At 54.7% G+C, this 22177-nt stretch overlaps 2 protein-coding genes across 7 annotated transcripts in view; one reads left to right on the top strand and one right to left on the bottom strand.

Moving 5' to 3' along the window:
* Window positions 1-60: 60 nt before the first annotated feature.
* Window positions 61-21959, top strand: MAP6D1 (MAP6 domain containing 1). Of its 4 annotated transcripts, none has more exons than XR_012518848.1 (4): window positions 61-3712; window positions 7632-8570; window positions 8657-9996; window positions 10228-10306. XR_012518848.1 is itself a non-coding variant. In XM_039478518.2 (4 exons), exons 1-4 carry the CDS (start codon window positions 3324-3326, stop codon window positions 11869-11871), a joined length of 606 nt encoding a protein of 201 aa, XP_039334452.1. In that variant the 5' UTR covers window positions 61-3323; the 3' UTR covers window positions 11872-21959. The 4 variants fall into 4 exon arrangements, 2 of the variants coding, with proteins under 2 accessions (XP_039334452.1, XP_010336182.2); XM_039478518.2 differs by lacking the exons at window positions 7632-8570; window positions 8657-9996 and adding exons at window positions 10582-10672; window positions 11864-21959 and having other exon boundaries at window positions 10228-10345; XR_012518849.1 differs by lacking the exon at window positions 8657-9996 and having other exon boundaries at window positions 10228-10299.
* The window catches only part of YEATS2 (YEATS domain containing 2), a 104941-nt gene continuing 98230 nt past the window's right edge, over window positions 15467-22177 (bottom strand). For 2 of the 3 annotated variants that reach the window (XM_039478515.2, XM_039478516.2), the window contains exons 28-31: window positions 20782-21008; window positions 19817-19891; window positions 18723-18796; window positions 15467-17441 (exon numbers count right to left, since the gene is read on the bottom strand). In XM_039478515.2, coding sequence (XP_039334449.1) covers window positions 17333-17441; window positions 18723-18796; window positions 19817-19891; window positions 20782-21008 — 485 coding nt within the window. In that variant the 3' untranslated portion in view covers window positions 15467-17332. The remainder of the gene's footprint in view (window positions 17442-18722; window positions 18797-19816; window positions 19892-20781; window positions 21009-22177) is intronic. The other variant, XM_010337619.3, reaches the window with a different exon arrangement.

Raw genomic sequence — 22177 nt, 5'->3', positions numbered from 1 at the left:
CTGCTTCGGTCGTTGCATGGATATCCTGTGAGCCGGAACCTGGGGAGCGCACGCTGAAAGGCGTGATCAAGCAGGAAGGCGCTGCGGCTTGTCTGCTGGGCCTCCAGCGCCTCTGCCCAGCGCTCACGCTTCCTTACCTACCCCTTCCCTGGGCTGGCTGCACCTAAGAGTCAAGAGGATCTCCTCCCTGGCGTGGCCTGAAATCACAGCTGCGGTATTTCCTAAACTTTTTCAGGAAAGGGAGTGTTTTCTGGCAGTGAGTGGCACATACAGAAGGCTATTTTCAGGTTCTGCTTTCTAGGTTAAATTTGTAGATAAATTAAGAGGTAGAAGGAGTGATTTGGATAAATTTGACTTGAATCTGAGCCGAATTTTATCTTCTGTTTGACAGTGTGTGTTCTAAGTGAACGTCTTACTGAAATAGCAGGTAGTGTCGTCACAGCCGCACTGCCGTGGAATTCGTGTTACCCTTGTGACTGAGAAGTACGTCTAGGGAGCGTGGTTTGAGAGCGTGCTCTTGAAGTGATTTACAGGAAAATTTTTAGTCTTTTGATGGCCTCAGAGTGTTATACCAAGTCGTGCACGTTTGTCCCGGGAGGAGTGAAGGCCCCGGCATCAACCTCACGTGGCCGACTTGTTTCTGCTGTGATGGACCAGTGACTCTTTCCAGGCACCGGCTTCTGTTCTAAACTGTCACTTCTGGGGAGAGAATTCTCTTAACCCAGCCATCATTTTGCCAGTGAGGAAACAGGGCACACGTGGTGTAGGGGCACTGGCCAAGGTCACAGTGCTTTGCTCTGACATCTGCTAACATCACTGCGACATAGATGAGGCAAGATGCGATCTCCAGAGATGGGCTAGGAGGCTGAGTTCTCAGGGACATTCCATCTAGAGTCCAACACTAATTCACATCATGCTTTGGGCAGACCAGGCAAACAGGCAATGGAGACATCTCTCTGTCCCTGCTTTGTGACCGGGAAGAAGTCCCTTTAGCACCTCCTGGTGCATAAAAGCCCTGGATGCCGGAGCCTCTGTGAGTGGCCAGAAAGCCTTGCTGTCCACAGCCCCCCTCCTCGTTGCCAACAAGGATGCTTCCCTTTCTCCTCTCGGTTTTTCTGGGGACCCTCGATCCCTGCCTGCAAGGCTGTGCCCTCCGGCCTGTGGGCGTCTCGGGCTGTGCCGCCTCCACCGGCATCTGAAGTGCACGCGCCTAGGAATGTGCCATGGCCGCTGTCCCCTTACTCTGCACACGCTTCAACGGGCGCCCACTCTGGCCTCAGTTATCTGAGGCGTCTGAGTTCAGGAGCCACAGAATCTCTCCGTATTCCTACTGAATGCGTCCACGGCAGCACAGGCATGGTTCCAGGCACTGGGGCCACCCCCACCCTGCACAGGCCTCTCACATAGCACTCGGCCTAAGGAGTGACATGATGAGTGAAGCGGGTCACTTGTTTCTGGACTCCAGCCTGCAGCTCTCCCAGTGCCTGTGCCTCTGCGTGGTCCCTGCCTCTCAGTCCCCGGACTGCTGAGCCTGCTCCTCCAGCTGGTCTCCAACGCGTCCCTGTGCTGCTCCATATGGCTGCCAGAGTGCTGGAAACACCTCTGTCATTCCTTTGTGGTCACTTGTGAAAAGCTTTTATTGGAGACAGGGTCTGTCTCTTGTCCAGGCTGGAGTGCAATGGTGCAATCATAGCTCACTGTAGCCTTGAACTCCTGGGCTCAAGTGGTCCTCCTGCCTCAGTCTCCCAAGTAACTGGGACTACCAGCACACACTACCACGCCTGGCTAATTTTTTAAAGGTTTTGCAGAGATAGGGTGTCACTGTGTTGCCCAGGCAGATCTCAAAGCCCTGGCCTGAAGCAGTCCTCCTGCCTTGACCTCCCAAAGTGCTGGGATTGTAGGCATGAGCCACCCGTACCCCAGACATATGAAAAATTCCTTAGTGTAGTCTGGTCTCTGCTACCTCCACTGAACCCGCCTCCCTTGTGACCTACGTTCCCACCAGGCCCAACCACCCTCCCAACAGGTGGCAAGTCCAGCCTTCCCCAGCCCTCCTCCCTCTTGTGCTGACCTGGCTTTGTCAGTTCAATTACACTTACTTCCACCTGTGACCACCACACTAAACCACCTGAAGACACCCGGAATTATTCCTAGCACATAGTAAGTGCTCTTTGACTGTTGTTTGATCAGGGAAGTAATAAGAAGAAAGCTGTTCTCTTTTCCTCCGAGATGGAGAACTTTAGTCACAAGCGTCATCTGCTAGGGCTAACCCAGGGCCGTGGGGCACACTCCCCCAAGGCAGTGCACTCTGACCCCGGTGTCCCCTACTGGTGCCGCGCCTGCTGCCACTTCAGGCCAGGCGTCTTGTCACTCTGTTACAACTTCAAGCTAAGACAGGCAATGTTTTGGGAGATGAATCTGTTTTCTGACTGGCCGGGGCTGTTCCGCAGTCCTCTGCCAGACACAGACTGGAAACCTTCCAAGTCCAACCTTGAAATGGAGCTCCGGGTAATTAATGCTGTCTCAATAGTGCTATTAGTAATTGGTCTGCAGTGTACACTGAGGGCATGTGTCAGATATTCAGAAAGACGTTTGTGGGTGCTCGGTGGGTTGTCTGAGACCGTGTTGTGCATTGAACAGACCTGCCTTTGCCTGGAGGATCCCTCAGCAGCTTGGCCTGGAAACAGCCATGTGGGCGCAGGAGGAAAGAAACTCGATAGCTTAGTGGCCAGTTCTGTGGCCGCTTTCTAAAACTAACGCCTTTGCAAATGGCCATGCTTTAAAATTAGGAATTTCAGGACCCAGGGAAAGGTCGATTGGTGGCTAAGGCCAATTCTAATGAAAAGTGGACTCGCACTGTGAAGGCAGATAGGCGGCGACTCTCAGGCGAACTGAAACCCGAGTTCTCCGGGAAGCAGGGCCCCGCGTCTTCCCTGACACCCTCAGTGCTGCACACGCCCCTGTGCCCGCGGAGTCCCTGCGGTGCAGCCTGGCACAAATGCACAGGGCCGGTTGTAAGACGACATTGAGGGGACTTTGGATTCAATTCTGAGCATCCTTCAAGTTGGACCCTCGTAAACGACTGCAGGCGGCTTCCAGTGCCCCCTGGAGACGGCTGGCGTAGTGTTTCCCCGGCCCCGCCCCGTCCAGCTCCAGTTGGGGCTGCTGCCGAGTGCGCCCCCTCCCGGGACCGCCACCCTCGGGCTGGGGGACAGCGCTGCGGCGGCGCGGGGCGGGCCGCGGGGGCGGGGTCACCGGGCGCGGGAGGCGCGGCTGGGAGCGCCGCGCGCGCGGGGAGCGAGGTGGCGGGCGCCGGGGCTGGCATGGCGTGGCCCTGCATCAGCCGCCTGTGCTGCCTGGCGCGGCGCTGGAATCAGCTGGACCGCTCCGACGTGGCCGTGCCGCTGACACTGCACGGCTACTCGGATCTGGACAGCGAGGAGCCGGGCCCGGGCGGCGCCGCCTCGCGCAGGGTCCAGCCTCCAGCGGGCGCCCGGGACCGCGGCCGGGACGTGCCGCTCACTCAGTACCAGCGTGACTTCGGCGTGTGGACGGCGCCCGCCGGGCCCAGGGATGCGCCGCCGGGGCGCGGGCCAGGGACGAGCGGCCGCAGGGACAAGTCCTCCGCGCCCCGCGCGCCTGGCGCCCGTGGGGTCTACGTGCTGCCTGTTGGAGACGCGGACGCGGCTGCAGCAGCGACCACGTCGTACAGGTAAGAGCTGGGGAGGGACCGCGGCGAGTCCCCACCGTGTGGTGGGAGGGCGGAGGCGCGGGAGCCCGGATCCCTGGCGGCCTCAGAGGTCACCCCCTGTGGTCCGTGGGCACTGCAGGTGTCGCCTGCGCTGCTCGGTCCCCGGATTCAGCGCTCCGGCACCCCCGAGCCGGGAGCGCACCGCGGCCCTCTTAGCGCCCTCCTGGGGGCAGCCGGCAGAATGGCCTCCCTTTCACTCCCACCGCCGGGCCTAGCTGTGCAAGGGGTGCGGAGGCCAAGGCACCCAGCTCCCGCCGGTCACTGCCCCCTGGGGGCGTTGGGGGGTGAGGACCCAGCGCAGCGTCCTGAGTGGGTGCGCCCTTCAGGGCCCCGCTGTGGCAGGGACTGCTGAGGGCTTTCAGTTAAGACGGCTGCGGGCCCTCCCCGCCTCCCAGCGCAGCTCTGTCCTGGACAGCCGAGGGCGTTCTGCCTTTTCCCCTCTTAATGTGAAAGTAATGTAGAAAAATGGGAGAGTACAGAAATGACAATATAAATACCTCCTGAAGCCCTCCCCAGACGAGCTCTTTCTACTCCTAACATGCGCTGGGTGCATATGCACTGATAGCTTTTTACATGGCCAGATTCTTACTGCACACTTCCTTTTCACCAGTTGTAGAAGTCTGTCCGTGTTACTTCATGTTCTGCAACAGGAATTTTAATAAACGTGCAGTATTTTATCCTATGGCTAAGGCTCTGTATCTGTAAGCTGTATCTGTGTGCTTCCTTACCACTGACGATTTTGGGTATTCTAAGGTGGGGCTAGTAACAGCGCTACTTTTCCTTTGATGCAGCTCTTTCTCTATAAGGAATTTTCCCTACAGATATCCTGCAAGGTGGGTGGGAGCTCAGGCGTGTAAGATGCGTGGAGACGTCGTCCCACAACCCCGTCCTGCTGCTGAAAGGGACTGGGTAATTGCAGCACAGCCGCGGAATGCGATCTTAAATATACTCATACCAAAAAAGCAAGGCGCACAGCAGCATGGAGGCTATTTGTGTTTGAAGAAGGGGTATTAATATACACACATATGCTCCGATGAGCACAGAGGTCTCTGATGGATGTCTGAGATGGTACCGTTGGGGAAAGGAACTTGAGCGATGGGGACTGCCAGGGGTGGGAGGAGGCTCTTCACTCTGTGCTTTTGAACCACTGCTTTTTTTTTTCCTTTGTAACATGTCTATGTATTACCTGTCTTTTTCGCTTTTTTTTTTTTTTTTTTTTTTTTTTTTTGGAGACGGAGTCTCACTCTGCTGCCCAGGTTGTAGTGCAGTGGTGCAATCTCTGCTCACTGCAGTGTCTGCCTCCTGGGTTCCAGCGATTCTCCTGCCTCAGCCTCAAGAGTAGCTGGGATTACAGGTGTGTGCCACCATGTCCAGTTAATTTTTATTTTTAACTATTGCTATTTTTGAGACAAAGTCTTGCTCTGTTGCCATGCCTGGAGTGCAGTGGTGCGATCTCAACTCACTGTAACCTCTGCCTCCGGGTTCAACATATTCTCCTCCCTCAGCCTCCTGAGTAGCTAGGATTACAGGCACCCACCACCACGCCCGTCTAATTTTTGTGTTTTTAGTAGAGACGGGGTTTCACCATATTGGTCAGGCTGGTCTCAAACTCCAGGCCTTGTGATCCACCTGCTTTGGCCTCCCAAAGTGCTGGGATTACAGGTGTGAACTACCACTGTCGGCCTTTTTTTTTCTTTTTTTTTTGAGATGGAGTCTCACACTCACTCGGATTGGAGTGCAGTGGCGCGATCCTGGCTCATTGCAACCTCCGCCTCCCGAGTTCAAGCGATTCTTCTGCCTTAGCCTCCTGAGTAGCTGGGACTACAGACACTCTCCACCACATCCAGCTAATTTTTAGTAGAGATGGGGTTTCACTATGTTGGCCAGGCTGGTCTCCAACTCCTGACCTCATAATCCACCCGCCTTGGCCTCCCAAAGTGCTAGGATTACAGGCCACCGCGCCTGTCCTAATTTTCATATTTTTAGTAGACATGGAATTTCACCATGTTGGCCAGGATGGTCTTGAACTCATGACGTCATGTGATCCACCCGTCCTGGCCTACCAAAATGCCAGGATTACAGGCATGAGCCACCTAGCCTGGCCAAAAAATAACTTCTGTGATAAGCATCCTTACAGCTAAATCTTTGTTCATATCATCATTTCTTTGAGATAAATTCCTACCTGTGGAATTAAAGAGCCATAAGATATGAACTTATCCCCCCAATTTTATTAGTTTTAAAAACCAGGCTGGGCACAGTGGATGATGTCTGTAATCCCAGCACTTTGGGAGGCTGAGGCAGGAAGATCACTGGAGTCCAGGACTTTGAGACCAGCCTGGGCAACATAGTGAGACCCCATCTCAAAAAAAAAAAAAAAAAAAGGCAAGGTATAGTGCCCGCCTGTGATCTCAGCTGCTCGGGCGGCTGAGGTGGGAACATCACTTGAGCCTGGGAGGTCGAAGCTCCAGCCTGGGCAGTGACAACAAAACCACCCCCCACCCCCCAAAAAACCCCAGCCGTATCAAGGCATTATTTCCAAACCATACAGTTCATCCATTAGAGACGCACAGCTGGATGACTTTTGACAAATACATCTACTTAGTTGCTATCACCATTATCAAGACACAAAGAGCATTCCATGTCCCCAGGAGGAGGCTCCTTCATAGGTCCACAGTTTGTGAGGAACTCGCTGAGGGACAGTGGTTGCAGGTGGGTCGTGCTCAAGCGGAAGTGGGCGACACTGGACCGCAGTGCTCAGGCCCTAGCCAGCTGGAGGGGCCTGAATGGCAGAGAGGTCTTGAAGGGCAGAAGTCCTGAGTATGTAGGGCATTCCAGTGGGTGATCTAGAGCAGGGCAAGGGGTGGAGCTTGCAGGGAGACAGCTTCCGCTCCAGGAAGGAGACGCTGTCTGTCAGTCTGACCATGGAGTTAGCTGATTTGCATGGTGCTGGGCTCCTATTTATTAGGGATGTTCTAAGAGAGGCTTAGCTTTTATTTAAGACAAGGTCTTACTCTGCTGCCGAGGTGGAGTGCAGTGGCACAAACACTGCTCACTGCAGCCTTGATCTCGCAGGCTTGAAGGATCCTCCCACCTCAGCCTCCCAAGTAGCTGGGACCACAGGCACGTACCGCCATGCCCAGCTATTTTCTGTTTTTTTGTAGAGGCAGGGTCTTACTGTGTTGCCTAGGCTGGTCTTGAGCTCCTGGGCTCAAGTGATCCTCCCACTTAAGCTTTCCAAAGTGCTGGGATTACAGGTGTGAACCACTGCGTCTGGCTAGCTTAGCTTTTAGAAGCAGTCCTTCGTCCAGGCGTGGTGGCTCATGCCTGTAATCCCAGCACTTTGGGAGGCCAAGGCAGGTGGATCATGAGGTCAGGAGTTTGAGACCAGCCTGACCAACATGGTGAAACCCCGTCTCTACTAAAAATACAAAAATTAGCCAGATGTGGTGGTGGGCGCCTGTAATCCCACCTACTTGGGAGGCTGAGACGGGAGGATCAGTTGAACCTGGGAGGTGGAGGTTCCAATGAGCTGAGATGGTGCCACTGCACTCCAGCCTGGGTGACAGAGTGAGACTCTGTCGCAAAAAATAATTAAATAAATAAAAGCAAGCAGCAGTCCCTCATCTGTGTGGAACATCCGGTGAGTGAATGCCCTCCCAGGCCCTCCCTGCTCTGGTGGTGGTAAAGGTGCTAGCTGTCACTTTCTCTGCTTTAAGGCACAGCAGGCGCTGGGCTCAGCACCCCCCGAGATTGGCCCCTGCGGCCTTCATGGAGTGCCTGCCCTTCTACAGGTGAGGGAACTGCGAGGCCGGCACAGCTCTGAGTGGCAGAGAAAGGAGCTGGTCTGACTTGCCTCAGAGATTGAACTTGAACCCCCCAGGTTTTCAGCCCCTAAGAGCTGCCTCCCTGAAGTGTGTCCCGAGGCCAGCCGTGGAAGAGCCTTGGCAGACAGGAGTCGGCTCACGGGAGCTCTCGCCGCCTGTTCTGTCAGTCTGGGTGGGTCGGCCTCTTCGACCCTTTCTTCATCCAAAAAGCAGGAAGAGCAAGAGCTTGGCCGCCTGGACCCTGCCCTCAATTCGGGCAGAAACACAGGATCACTCTTGAACTTGGTCCCCCAGCGCCATGCCAGCGGGCCTCTGGGACCCCTTACCTTCCAGCTCTGGGACCCGGCACAAGCCGCTCCATTCTGCCTTGCCTTGCAAGATGCACATCATCTAAGCAAACCTTCAAGAAATTCAGAAAGCAAAGGAAACGAACAGAGCTAGGAGTCCCGAAGATGCGAGTGCTGTGTGGCCACTGGTAACCCAGGGTTCTCGAGGGAGTGCTCGGAGCTCCCCAGGCCTCCACTTCACCGTTGCAGGGCCTGCCTTGCTGGCCTGGCCACATGGGCACAGCAGCTCCTCCCACTGCCAGCCTGGCTCCCTCTGGATTCCTCCTCCAGGCTGTTCTGTACCTGTGGCCCAGGTGCTCGTCCTGCCAGCTTCTGGAAGACAGTCCTTGCTCCCTGGTCGTTTCCCTCCTTCTTTCTAGGTGGGTCAATTAAAGGCCTGACCGTTCAGGTTCCGCAAGACTCGGCCCCACTTTTCTGAGTGCCTGCTGTGACGACTCATGACCTCAGGCACGTGGGTCAGCAGCCCCACTTTTCAGAAGAAACTAAGGCTCAGGGAAGTTAAGCAGTTTGTCTGAAGCCGTATTGGGCCGAGAACCCAGGCCTCCTGATCCTCCATCCAGAGCTCTCTGCGGTGCCCTGGGCAGCTCTGGCCCTGGCGCGAAGGACTGCAGCCCACAGGAAGTGGCCAATGGAACATGCTGGAACACTGTAAGGGGGGAAAGCGGGCGGGGAGGCCTGCATTTCTTGTCATCTTCTTGGCCTGAGCCATTAGTCTGTTTGTTTTTTTTTTTTAGGCTGGTCAAGTGAAGCAGTGGGATTGGAGAAGGAGCAAAGAAATCCGTAACTGGTTGTGATCAGTTAGTTGTCAACACCACTGCGCTCGGACCAGCCCATTAGTCTGTTTTCTTTCTCTCCCGGCAGTTCCCGAGTCCTGCGACTCTGACCTGGGCTGCAGCCCTGGGCCCCTCCTCTGGCGGCTGCCAGGATAGCTGTAGTCTATGGCTCTCATCACTTCCTGCTCTGGCACCCCTGCAGCCACCTCAGAGCAGCAGGCTTAGGATGCCAGGCCCAAGGCCGAGCGTCGGCATTCGGGGTGTTTTGGGGACAGAAGGGCACGCCCAGGGGAGGACGTGCTTCCCCAGGAGAAACAGAGCAGCAGATGGTTTGGGCAGCTGGTCTTTTGAACCTTGAAGCTTTGGGAGTGAAAATTACCTGATGGGGCCCGGCCCAGCTCTCCTCCTGGCACCCAAGTGCTGGCTATGGACACATCCATTCCCTGCCCACACACGGCCTGCCCAGTGGTGCCCCAGCTGTGCAGCTGCCAAGGAGAAAGGCAGCTTTGTTGACCTCAGGGCCTGAAGCCCAACTGTGGCAGGATCCAACCCAGGCAGGAGCAACCCTGTGCACATGGGTGCCAGCCCGGGCTAGCTGAGCACCACCATCTCGGCCAGGTGCTCCTGGGACACAGGGACTTCGGCCCTCCTTAGCTCCCTGTCTTGCAGAGGAGTGGGTAGAATTAAAGGCGGTCCCTTTTGTTCAGAGAAATGGAGGCAGTCTTTTCATCGAGAAAGCTGCTCCCAGGACATGGAGCTAGCGGTGCCAGCCTCATCCTCTCCCTCCAGCGGGCTGCCTTCCCCCACCACACCACCCTCCCCCACCACGCCACCCTCCCCCACCACGCCACCCTCCCCCACCACGCCACCCTCCCCCACCACGCCACCCTCCCCACCACAGGCTCAGCAAGAGCGCATGACCCACTCCCTCCAACAGGCAGAGAGCTGTCAAAGACCGGGAGGTTTTTGAGATGGTCATTGTGATCCCTTCTCTGCATGAGTTAATAAGACAAAGAATAAAGTTCTGAGCCTTATTTTTCTCTTTGGTCTTAAGCAGGTCTGGCAGGCCAGGGCTGTGCCCAATGCTGAGGGCAATTCCTATTCAGGCATAAGGGGCCTGAAGCCGCCTGGCTTCGGGGGCAGCTTCGGGAGAAGCGCGGGGGCAGGTAGAGCACTGGGGCGGCACCAGGTGCTGACTGCGCTCTGCTCTGAGCCTGCCGCTCGCCTGCAGTGTGAGAAAGTTTCCTCTCCTGCTTCCTTAGGGGCTGGGGCGAGCCCAGATGACCCAGCGGATGGCTGAGGTGAGGGCAGGGTGGCTGCACACCTCCTTTCTCCTGGAGCTGGGCCTGCCTGGGAGTGCACTGCCCTGCCGGTTCTGTCTTTGGGAAGAGGATAAGGACCACCTGGAACTTGGAACTTGGGAGGGTTTTAGCAGCGGACAGGGCTGTGCACGGGCAAACCCATAGCCCTGGGGAGTCGGGGAAGGGGTTGGCTGACCCTGTACAAGGTTGTGACCGTGTTCTCTGTTCTAGACAGGAATTCCAGGCTTGGACTGGAGTGAAGCCCTCAAGATCCACAAAGGCAAAACCAGCCAGAGTCGTCACAACCCACAGTTCAGGATGGGACAGCAGCCCCGGGGCGGGCTTCCAGGTCAGCCTGAGGCTGGTGCCAGGGTTGTGGGTACACAGGCCTCTTTCCCAGGGCAGGGATTAGAAGCCAGAGTTTCATGTTGTAAAATGGCATTATGACCAGGGACAGCAGTGCCCAACTAGATGTCCCAAAGACCCAGGGTACTTTGTCACTAGCCAGCTGGGTGCCTCTCTGGTGCTGGCGTCCGGTGAGCAGGCTCTCTGCCTCCTAAATCTCCATCTTATCGTTGACCACAGAACACAAGTGACCGACCCCTCCACACACACAGCATCTGCGTAACAGGAAAGAGGCCTGGAAAGGAAGCGGGGTGGGGAGCAGGCCAAACAGGTACCCGGGCCCTGTGCAGGGTGACACTGCGTGGGAGGCGGCCGGGGGCTGTGCGGGGTGACACTGGGGGACGGCCGGGGGCTGTGCGGGGTGACACTGCGTGGCAGGCGGCTGGGGGCTGTGCAGCGTGACACTGGGGGGCGGCCGGGGGCTGTGCGAGGTGACACTGCGTGGGAGGCGGCCGGGAGTTGTGCGGGGTGACACTGGGAGGCGGCCGGGGGTTGTGCGGGGTGATACTGGGGGGCGCCCGGGGGCTGTGCGGGGTGACACTGAATGGGAGGCGGCCGGGAGCTGTGGGGGGTGACACTGGGGGGCGGCCAGGGGCTGTGCGGGGTGATACTGGGGGGCGGCGGGGGGCTGTGCAAGGTGACACTGCATGGGAGGCAGCCGGGAGCTGTGGGGGGTGACACTGGGAGGCGGCCGGGGGCTGTGCGGGATAACACTGGGGGGCGGCCGGGGGCTGTGCAAGGTGACACTGCACGGGGGGCGGCCAGGGGCTGTGCGGGGTGATACTGGGGGGCGCCCGGGGGCTGTGCGGGGTGACACTGCACGGGGGGCGGCCGGGGGCTGTGCGGGGTGATACTGGGGGGCGGCCGGGGGCTGTGCGGGGTGACACTGGGAGGCGGCCGGGGGCTGTGCGGGGTGACACTGCACGGGGGGGGCGCCCGGGGGCTGTGCGGGGTGACACTGCACGGGAGGGCGGCCGGGGGCTGTGCGGGGTGATACTGGGGGGCAGCCGGGGGCTGTGCGAGGTGACACTGCGTGGGAGGCAGCTGGGGGCTGTGCAGGGTGACACTGGGAGGCGGCCGGGGGCTGTGCGGGGTGACACTGCGCAGGGGGCGGCCGGGGGCTGTGCGGGGTGACACTGCGCGGGGGGCGGCCGGGGGCTGTGCGGGGTGACACTGCGTGGGGGGCAGCTGGGGGCTATGAGCACAGGGCAGCGAGCTGGAAGGTGCTGGGTGCTGCGGGTGGGCACAGAGCTCCCCGAGTCCCAGGAGCAGAATGGAAGGTCCGAGTGCCACCGAGCCCGTCACGCAGCGATGCCTGCGGCTCACGGTGCATGAGTCCCCGCCGGCCCTTCAGGTCTCAACTCCTGGAGGATGAAGAGCGCGAGGGGGGATTCCTTCCAGGTGTTGGGGGGCAGGGAGTGAAGGAAGTCCCGCTGACATGCGGCCACACTTCATTTTTCAGGTCCCTGAGGTGAGGAAGAAGTTCACTCCCAACCCCTCAGCCATCTTTCAGGCCTCAGCGCCGCGGATCCTCAACGTGTGACACCCGCGCCGTGACACCATGGCTGCTGAGAGGACTGGGGAGCAGCCTCGGGACCCACTGCCGCTGGGCCAGGCGAGAGCATGGCATTGGCCCCTCGTGGACGGCACAGCCCTCTCAAAGCTGTGGCCAGGGACCGTGTGCTGGTGTGGAGCAGACACGCCACCGGACCTGGCACACCCAGCCCAGCCGTCCTCCCGAGAAGCCCGCGGAAGGCTCCCACGCGTGTGACCGCCATGTGGCCATCTGAGGAGCCTGAGATCAAGTCAATCGGGAACGAACTGGTCCACGGAAGCCGAGGAATGTGGACGCATCGGCCCTTGAAGAACCAGTGATGTCCACTTCCGGTGGATCTCCCAGGATGCATGACCACGTGATTTATTTTACAACCTATGCGAATCCAAGGTGAGACCCTTGGCTTTTCCTACAAATGGCCCCTGCGGTTGAAGCTGTAGGCATCTTGGGCCGTCACCTGCATGACTCATGGTGATGCTGAGCGTCCAGGAGGAAGTTTCCAGAAGAAACAGACCAGTCATGCAGCCTCCACCTCACAGACCTCCTTATGGCCATGATGAGCCTCACGTTTTAACAAAACATTTATTGGGATTGAATGAATCACATTTGCTTTGTGGTAAGTGACTAGAGACTCAGTCCACGTTTTATTACTAATTATTTTTCCCCCTAACATAAGGATGACAAGAAAGGCACGGTCATGCGTGCGGGCTAAGAACTGGGAGTGTTTTGGGGAAGGTGGCATTTGCCTCACTCCCCGAAATACCTTAAAATGGCATCTGCACCAACCCTTCCCCTCCTGTCTACCCTACTCACGTGTACAGTGACGGGGACTCTGGGACTCACCACCTTTTGAGGAGGTAGTTGATTTTCTCTGGCAAGCTCTCCCAACTTCCTCCGTGAATTCCAGCCAGCATGGCCGCACAGGTCACGCCTGGTCCCTTCTTTGCACAGCAGCCCTTCAGACATGTGAAGGGGCTACATCCCTTTTTAAAGCCCAGAGGCACAAGCTTGGGACCATCTTCAGGAAGGCCATTTGTGGATTTCCCTTTGCATCTTTCATCCTCTTTGGCCCCACGTGGCTCTAGTCTGGTGAGTGTCTAAGCTGCTGGTGGTGGCCCTCCGGCCTCAGAGCCACCAGGCATGTAGGTGGGGCCGTGCCTGCGGCTCTGGCTGCCTGCGCAGCAGCCCTCCCAGGTGCCAGGCCCGGCAGGCACAGCCCTCCCCTCATGCCAGCAAAGAGAACGCTCTTGATGAGAGGCTCACTCTGAAGAAACCCACATTTTGTGCGCTTACCCAAGGGCTTCTGGTGTTTCAGACTTCACGGCTTGCATGTCTAATGTTTCTAAGATAAAAGGGGCTGCCTGCCGGGTGTTCTGTGGGAAATGAGATTAAACTGTACAATCTCAGATTTTACTAAAATGCAACAATGCAGTTTCAATTTAAATGGTAAACGTCTTCTCATACTCTTCCACCAGTCTCTTGGTGCTAAGCACTTCAGTCTGGCCCGGCTGCTGCCACACCCCAGATCCTGAGCAGTTCTTGCTGTGAGCTGCAGGGCACATGTGTCAGGTACAGTCCACAGAACCCAGCCTGTCCCCTGCACTCACCCAGGCACCTCGGGTAAAGGGACTCTCTGAAGCTCCTCTCAGGCCCCAATCCTCACTCTCCCCTCGCTAGCTGGGAGCAATTGGAATTCCGTTCCTTCACCCGTAAAGCAAGGGTGCTACCAGCTACACTGTGTGGCTCGCCAGGAGCATCCGTGTTTATGGGTGGGTGCTCAGTACAGAAAGTAACCAAGGCTTGGGTGTTAGGATTAGTCTTTGCTGCCTCACTTGCCCGGGAGCCAGCTCTTCCCACCTGCAGCTCCCAGCACCCTCCAGGTTGCTGCTGTGCTCACAGCCCCTCACCCGCTCCTGCCCAGTGTCACCCTGCACAGCCCCTAGGATGCTTGTTTGTTCTATAATGGGCCGCTCAGCTCTGCTGCACGTCAGCCAGGACCAGCTGGGCCCGCCCCTTCCTGGCAGTGCTGGTGGGCAGCAGCATTGGAGGCCTCAGCACACCCACCAGGCCTGACTGCACGGCAGGCAGATACCCAGGAGCCTTTCTGCAGTGCACAGCACACAGCTTTGCACACACACCAGCTCCACAGTCTTCCTGAAGGTGCGTCATCATTATCTCAAGACAGGGCCTTGCTTTGTTGCCCGGGCTAGAGTGCAGTGGTGCGAACACTGCTCACTGCAGCCTCGACCTTCTGGTCTCAAACGATCCTCCCACCTCAGCCTCTTGAGTAGTTGGGACCACAGGGCCACCATGCCTGGCTTTTCTTTTTCTGAGATGGAATCTTGGTCTGTTGCCCAGGCTGGAGTGCAGTGGTGTGATGTCTGCTCACTGCAACCTCCACTTCCTGAGTTCAAGTGATTCTCCTGCCTCAGCCTCCCAGGAAGTGTTCAAGTGAGTCTCCCACCTCAGCCTCCTGAGTAGCTGGGATTACAGGCGCCTGCCGCCACACCCGGCTAAATTTTGTAGAGACAGAGTTGAGATACTTAGATCAAGATCTCACCTCTCTGTGCTCTATGGGACAGGACTCAGGACCAATTCTCAAGAGCAGCTTTTGAGAAAAGCTAGGCCCTACAGCCCACCCCAGGCAGATGGAAGAACTTCCCCTCTGAACAGGGTCAAGATGAAACCAAAAACCAGCTTGCTGGCCCCGTCCACACAGGGCTTCTTCAACCAGTCACATGGACTCCAAACCATGTAAGGTGCCACCTGTGACACAGATCTGTGCCTGCTCTGTTGCTACTGCCCAAAGCTTGGCCGACAAAAAACATGTAAGCCCAGGCACACCCCTGACTCCCAGCCTCCAGCCTGCTCGTCTCTCCGTTCTGACTCTCAGTGAAATACGGTCCCCAGAAAGTTATAGGCTTGGACTGGATCATGATGCCTTCTTGCAGAAATTCTCGCCTTTAAAGAACCAAAGCTTTCAAAATCTTTCAGCTCTTCTGTTTCTGCATTTTTCATTATTTAGCCACATGCTTTGGCAGCAGATGGTCACGGCATGACTGTCACAGGAGTAACTTCCTTCAGACCTCAACACAGTCCAATTTTATCCTGCCAGATAAATCGGTATGTTTCTTTGTTAGACATTCGGAGCTGATTTCTCTCTTTATCTTGGCTTTAAGGAAGCTCTGAGCTCATTTATGCAGTTTTCTTTTGCCCCAAGCTGTCAGAATAATGCTCATTTCCAATTTTGTTTTTTTAGACTTTTACGTAACTGTAATCCTTTATCTTGTATGGTTGCTTTTTTTTTTTTTTTTGGCAAGTAGTAGAGGAATTTAAACATACAAATAAAAACCTACACCATCACCTCATCCTAGTGCAAGGGGAACCCTGCCTGAGTACAGCACTTCAAACTCAGAAAGACCCACCGCAAATACCAAAAGATTTATTGTAGATAATTTTGTTATACAATTATACACATTATGATAAACATTTGAAACATTACCACATGTGGAGACTGCTAAATCATTTAATGTTTCTTTTGCAAAAAGATAATTTCTTTAGGCTTTCAGACCTGTAATCTGTTCTCATCTGAATCAGCTCTTCCTCCCTCCTTCCTGTGGACCTCAGTCCACTTAGCAGAAGGAATCTACCCACTTCCCTATGAACCTTGCTTGCTATAGCAGTTCATGCACAGACTATCTGAGCCTTATACACTCAACTGTTAAGCCAGTGTGTGCCCCATGCCCTACTGAGAATAGACTCCTTCTGCCCTTGTGGCCCTCAGATGCTGAGTTATTTTTTTTTTGAGATGGGGTCTCCCTCTGTCCCCCAGGCTAGAGTGCAACGGTGCCATCTCGGCTCACTACAACCTCCACCTCCTGGGTTCAAGTGATTCTCCTGCCTCAGCCTCCCAAGTAGCTGGGATTACAGGCACTCGCCACCATGCCCAGCTAATTTTTTTTATTTTCAGTAGAGATGATGGGGTTTCATCACATTGGTTAGGCTGGTCTCAAACTCCCGGCCTCAAGTGATCTACCTGCCTCGGCCTCCCAAAGTGCTGGGATGACAGCTGTGAGCCAACTTGCCTGGCCCAGATGCTGAATTTAAAAGGCGGATTTTATTCCGTCACTCCCTGCCCTATCTACCTGACTCAAACCTCTACAGGACCCATGAAAACAGGAATTCTGTTGCTTGGATAAGCTTCTCTGACTGACTCACAGGTTTCTGATGATTCTCCTTTAGCAGAACAGGAGTAGATTTCTGGCTGAGCATGCACCCTTTCTTCTACCTTCCACACAGGCCGTTAGGAAGTCTGGGGACAGGGCACCACCAGTGGCCCGGCGCTGTGCAGCGCCACCTGCTCCCTCCTTCCCCTGCCTGCTGCTCCCTCCCATCGAGGGACACAGCCTTTGCTTCCGGACACAGCCTAATCTCGCTGCTTCTGGGTATGGGCAGTTACTTCCCGAACTTTAAGGCACTCACTGGTGTTTCTTTTAAATACTTTCTTCTTGGGAAAACAGAGAAGAGGATACAAGATCCATGGATAAGATAGACGACCCCAGCAGGGGGCTGCTCTCCACTGCCCACTCAGCACGAGGTCAGCAGCAGAAGCTCCTGCAGACTGTGCAGACGGCGTGGAGCCTGCGATCTGCTCCACACATGTCACGTGGCTACACTTCTGGCCAAGTGTCCGGGACCGGTGCCCGCTGTCCTATGTTCCTCACACAGAGTTTTCTTGGTTATAATCAAACCTCTTCCTGACCCATGCTAGGGTCTCTACGTCCCTTGCCACTGCTTTGACAGTGGTTCTAGTAATGCTCCTGTGCTCAGTCTACAGTCTCTCAGGCCTCCATGGTTCTTTGCTCTAGGTGTGGCCTCTTCCTGCAGCTGACTCCCCTGGGCTGAGTACAGCCCCTCCACATCAAGGCCAGGCAGGGGAGAGAACCACTCACTGGCTGAAGCCCAGTCTCTCTGCAGGGTAACTGCTGGAGCTGCTGCTAACTCCAGCCCACAAAATGGGTGACATCTCTAGCCTGCCACTCATTTTCTGCCTCCTGGGGAGGCAGGCCCAACGAGGCCCCTTGAGCACACCCAGGAAGGAACAGAGGCACACGGCCTGGCCCGGCTTTCGTGGGGCCTTTACAGAGTCGGCAGAAATGCTGGCCAACAAAGCATGTATCTACTCACAGCTTCACTCCACACTCAGAAAACAAACTCCTGTCCTAGGAGGACTTCGTCTCGAGGGAGCACGCTGCTGGAAGTGGGGAGGAGGCAGCAGCAATGGCTGGGTGGCCGGGAAACCCCTCCTCCCCGAGCAACAGGTCCTCGGCTGCGCTGCGCCTTCAAATCCCGCTTCTCCAGGGCACCTCACTCCGCTCACTTGTCCTCGTTCAATATTCCCATGTGCTTGTTGGTGAGGAAGTCCAGAAAAGGAATGTTGCAAATGGCCTGGTGAATATTACTCACTGTAATTTCTTTGGGAATCCTGGTCCAAAAAACAAAGGGTGTTAGCAGGTGCAATTCTCTCACACATATCTCATTTATTCACTTAACTCACCACAGGGACCATCCCAGGCAGAGGCCCTGGGAGAGGGCTCCTGAGCCACAGGCAGAGCTTGGGGGCACCCTGAGGGGGGATGTGCCCTCCCCCAGTCACAGCGTTAGTCAGGGCTCCCGTCTGCCTTCCTACTCACAGGCCTGAGAAGGATGTCAAAAAGCTGGTTAACGATTAGGAAAAAAGATTCTGAGGACTGCAAAAAGAGAAAGTGGATGGCAGAACAGAAACACTACTGAGTGATCTCGGCACACTGAGAGCCGAGTCAAAGCACTGCGAAACCCTGGGACCCGATTTCTCATCTCCTGGAGAGAGGGAGACAGAGTCACACCGGGCCAGGCGTGATGTTAGCTGTTCATCAAAAGCACCCCAGTCACTCTACCCCTCCAGAACAGGGACCACAGAGGTGGGCAGGGGCCACAGGATGCCCCTGGCTCACTTGGGGGTTCAAGCAGGATGGCGGGCGGCCGGACCGAACTCCTGGTTCCCCTTCCTTTTATGTTGTCTGATATATTCCTGTGAAGTTTCGTCTAATATTCCCCTGATTTAGGCCTCTTCATGATGTCCTCAGGCACTTTGCTATGATTTTATAAGTTTGTGATAGGCTTTAGCATAATGTAATAAAATAATCTTCGTTTCCTCTGAGAGCAAAGCAAATGTGGCCTATCTCCTATCCTTTCAGGGCCCAGGAAAAGACTGAAACTCAGTGTCTCAAAGTAAGAGTCAGCAAAGGGCAATGGTGAGCCCAGGGCCTCAGTGCCAAGAGCCCCGAGTCGGAGCGCAGATCTACACTGTATCTGCCAGGAAAGCTGGGCAAGATTACCTCTCAAAGCCTGGTTTCCTGGTTTTTAAAAAAGGGAATAACAGTTCTGCAATGAAAAATTAGGTAATATACCCAACGCTTGGCCCTCATGTCTGACATGTAATGGACACTGTTATCTTCAGTTGCAAAGCTAGTACGTATTCAACCCTGTAACAAAACAGGAGTCCCAGGTGTCTGTGAGTAATCTGGGGGAGGACAGAACCCTCTGAGCAACCACGAGGTTCTCTGACAATGACAGGGCAGACCCTTGAGTCATCTGGCTCTGAGAGTGTCCCAGCACTCACGCCATCTCCTACTGGACTGACGTCATATGAAACACCTTCATGGGCGATTCAACTGTGGGGAAAGAGGTGTAAGCCTCATACCACAGACTGCAGAGATAGCAATACCTGTTGTGAGAAGCTGTCTGGTATCCAACTGCCAAGGCCTGTCTCAGGATATCATTCACCAGCTGTTCTGTAGCCTGCAATGGAAAATGCTGTTATTCTTCAAAATGGCCATCTGCTTGCTGGCAAGAAGGGACGCATCTGACCCCATCCCTTACCCCAAATATTTGAAACAACTGCAACTAGGGATTAAAAAGTCCTTAATGAAAAATTAAAGGTCTCAATAATAGACCATAAATGATAAAGGACATGATTCTGAGAAATTATGAACTAGAGTGATTTTCATCATTCAGACACTGTTCTATTTATTTATTTACTTATTTATTTTGAGTTGGAGTCTCACTCTGTTCCCCAGGCTGGAGTGCAGTGACATGATTTCAGCTCACTGCAACCTCTGCCTCCCAGGTTTAAACGATTCTCCTGCCTCAGCCTCCTGAGTAGCTGGAGTACTAGGTGCGCGCCACCACACCCAGCTAATTTTTTTTATTTTTAGTAGAGACGGGTTTTCACCATGCTGGCCAGGCTGGTCTCAAACTCCTGACCTCAAGTGATTTACCCGCCTTGGCCTTCCAAAGTGCTGGGATTACAGGTGTAAGCCACCGTGCCGAGCCCCAGACATTGTTTTTAAGGAAAGCAGCTGTTACGGAGGTATCTCAATTCCTGGAGAGCATCCACGGGGAAAGGAAATGCTGAGCTAAGATCAGGCTGGGGAAAGAGGCTGCAGCATTTGTCCCCTTGCCAGGCTCAGGACAGTTGGGGCTGCTGACTGTGGAGACATGCAGGAAAAGCTCTAGGCTTTGTCCCTGCCGCCTCCTAAAGCAATGAGCATGCTGACCACCATCCCAGAACACGTCTTAGAAAGCACCTGGAACCACGTGGAAAAATAACGTCCTCAGAGTGACATGAGCAATTAGAGGAAACATAACTTAGTCCACTGAAAAATCAGAAGAAGAAAAACAAAAACAAGAACTTAGGCCCAAAGAAGATGAGAAGTTTTAAAGCCTGTTCTCTTTGTTCCTTTTCTGTCCTTGGCCCTGATTCCAAATCGCCTGGGATGCAACCATCCTTCCTGGCTGGCAGCCCCTGCAGGCACCCACCTTCAGGATCATGTCCTCCACCACGGATGCATACACATTCTTGTGGAGCGCCACGGGCTGCAGGGTGATCCCAATCTGGAAAAGCAGAAGAAAGCCATTTGTTCGTATCGCTACTTGAAAAACAGCCTCTCTCCAAAGCAGCACACCTCTCAGACACCCAAAGAGATGCCTGGTTGGAAGACGGCCTTGAGATCAACATGCTGGGCAAGCTTCACAGGAGAGTAACACAGAATATGACAACTAGAAGAATATTACGTTATCTTGTTTTTCTACATTTCTGACCAACTATTTAAAATGCTACTGTAATCCTATTTAACTCTCAAATCTCCTTCATGGGAGAACATGGTTGGGATCTGCCCTGAGTTCTGCTAAGCGACCAACACTCTGGAAGGTCTGGAATCAGACTCCATTTCCTGTTTGCACTTGGATGCAGCATCCTGCCCACTTTTCATGGCATCCAGTGTAAGCGCACTCTTCCACCTTGGGCCCTGAGCATGGACAGATGGCGACGAGCTATGAGGCTCCAGCAGGGCGATAAACCTCTCCCCTGTGTAATAAGGTAGGGACACTCAGGACACAGACACAGCGGGGGAGGACTGCTTGCTGAAGCGCAACTCAGAAATGCCTCATGAGGGCAAGGTGCTTCTCCTGAGGCAAATGAGAAACGAGATGAAACGTAATCAACTGTTCATATCCAGCCAGCTGTGCTTCAAGTCTGCGTTCAACAAGCAACCTTTTCACGTGTCGTCAGTGTTGCTGCCCAAGGGCGCTGATGCAGGAAGGTGGGAGCCCAGAGAGCAACCTGGGCCAACCAGGCAGAACCTCTCAACGTCTGGGTGTGGGTCTGGTTGTTGAGAAGCTGAATGTCTGAGTCTGGTCTGGGTCTGGGTCTGTGAGGCTGAACGTCCGAATGTCTAGCTCTGAGTCTGGTCTGCCGCATGAACTATTAACACCACAACCCCTACCTTCTGTGTGACATCCCCAATAAATTCCGACCCTGGGGTTGGGGGCAGGAAGAACTTGACTTCCTCTTGCTTCTCCTCCTGCTCCTTCTTGATGTTTGTCTTTACTGGCTCAGAGAGGCTGAGGATGTCCACCTCCTCCTCATTCTCGGGCTCCCTTTTCTGGAACTGCTGCAGGTCCTCCAGTTTGCGGCAGAGGCTGTCAGCAGAGGAGAATGACGACGGGCACTCTAAATGAAAGGCAGCAGCGTTACGATGGCTGCGGGGACAAAGCAAGAGGACTTCCGTCTCCATGAGACCCATGGCCTGAGGAAGGGGGCTATGTATCAGGGGATCTGACCTTCTTTCTATTCTAAAATTCTATGGATCTGTAATGATTAGAACTAATAATTCAAGAGGGAGAAAGACACAAAGACAGGCATCCTGTGTGTGCTATATGTAAGGTAACTGCCATCTAAGGCAAAACAGCATGGAATTCTCACTTCTGCCACCAAAAACCAGGCCAGCCTCACTCTGAGTATTAAACACTAACCTGATTTTTCTTCATCTCAAATCTAGAAAATTTAGAAATGCAGAGTGAAGAAAATAAAAAGAATCACCCCTATTCTCACTGCTCAGAGAGCAGGACTGTTAACATTTCCATGTATACTGTGCGTCCAGTCTCTAATAAGGCAATTTATACAAAGCCTGGTAAAGAGTTTGAGGACTATAAAGCCAGGCCTAGGGCACTGCCACTTCTGGACCAGTGTGTGAGGGCCACACCACGTACAAAGCTAAGGGCACCCGGCCCCTGGCCTTTTGTTTTACTGACTGGGCTCTAACAAGTTCTAGCTGCTCCTCGACTCATGATGGATGGGGCTATGTGAAAACCCATCGTAAGTTGAAAACAGCATTTTTCGACTTAGGATGTTTTAAACTTCCAACAGCCTTAATCTGGATACAATCACATCATAAGTCGAGGGGTGTACTGATGCCTACAGCTTTGTAAAGCCACAAAATCAAATCACAAGTCAAACCATTGTAGGTTAGGGGCTGTGTGCAACCAGTCAGATTGACAGGAAGCCTCGTATATGCAAATCATAAAACAGTTCGTTTCACCAGCAACATTATTCACAACAGTTTCACAAGTGTCTCCAACACCGGGTGCCGTTCTCCGAGCTAGGCTTGCAAATGAAGTAACAGATGAGAGACAGGCCTCACCTTCACAGAAACAGCAAAGATCTGCCTGGGGCCGGGGGTTGGTGGGGTCCCTAAGGTCATAGAAGATGGGGAAGCTGTGTGGATGTGCAGGAAAGGAGATGGATTAGGAGTCTTTGAAGAAGAAATGATAGTGGGCCGGGCCTCCTGAATGAGCAGGGTGTGCCTGCTGCATGGCCCGGGCCAGGACATTTGTGGCTGG

This window comes from Saimiri boliviensis, chromosome 8 (genome assembly GCF_048565385.1).
Source record: "Saimiri boliviensis isolate mSaiBol1 chromosome 8, mSaiBol1.pri, whole genome shotgun sequence".
Lineage (NCBI taxonomy): Eukaryota > Metazoa > Chordata > Mammalia > Primates > Cebidae > Saimiri > Saimiri boliviensis.
Note: the sequence above shows the minus strand (reverse complement) of the source record. Positions and strands in the feature narration are given on the sequence as shown.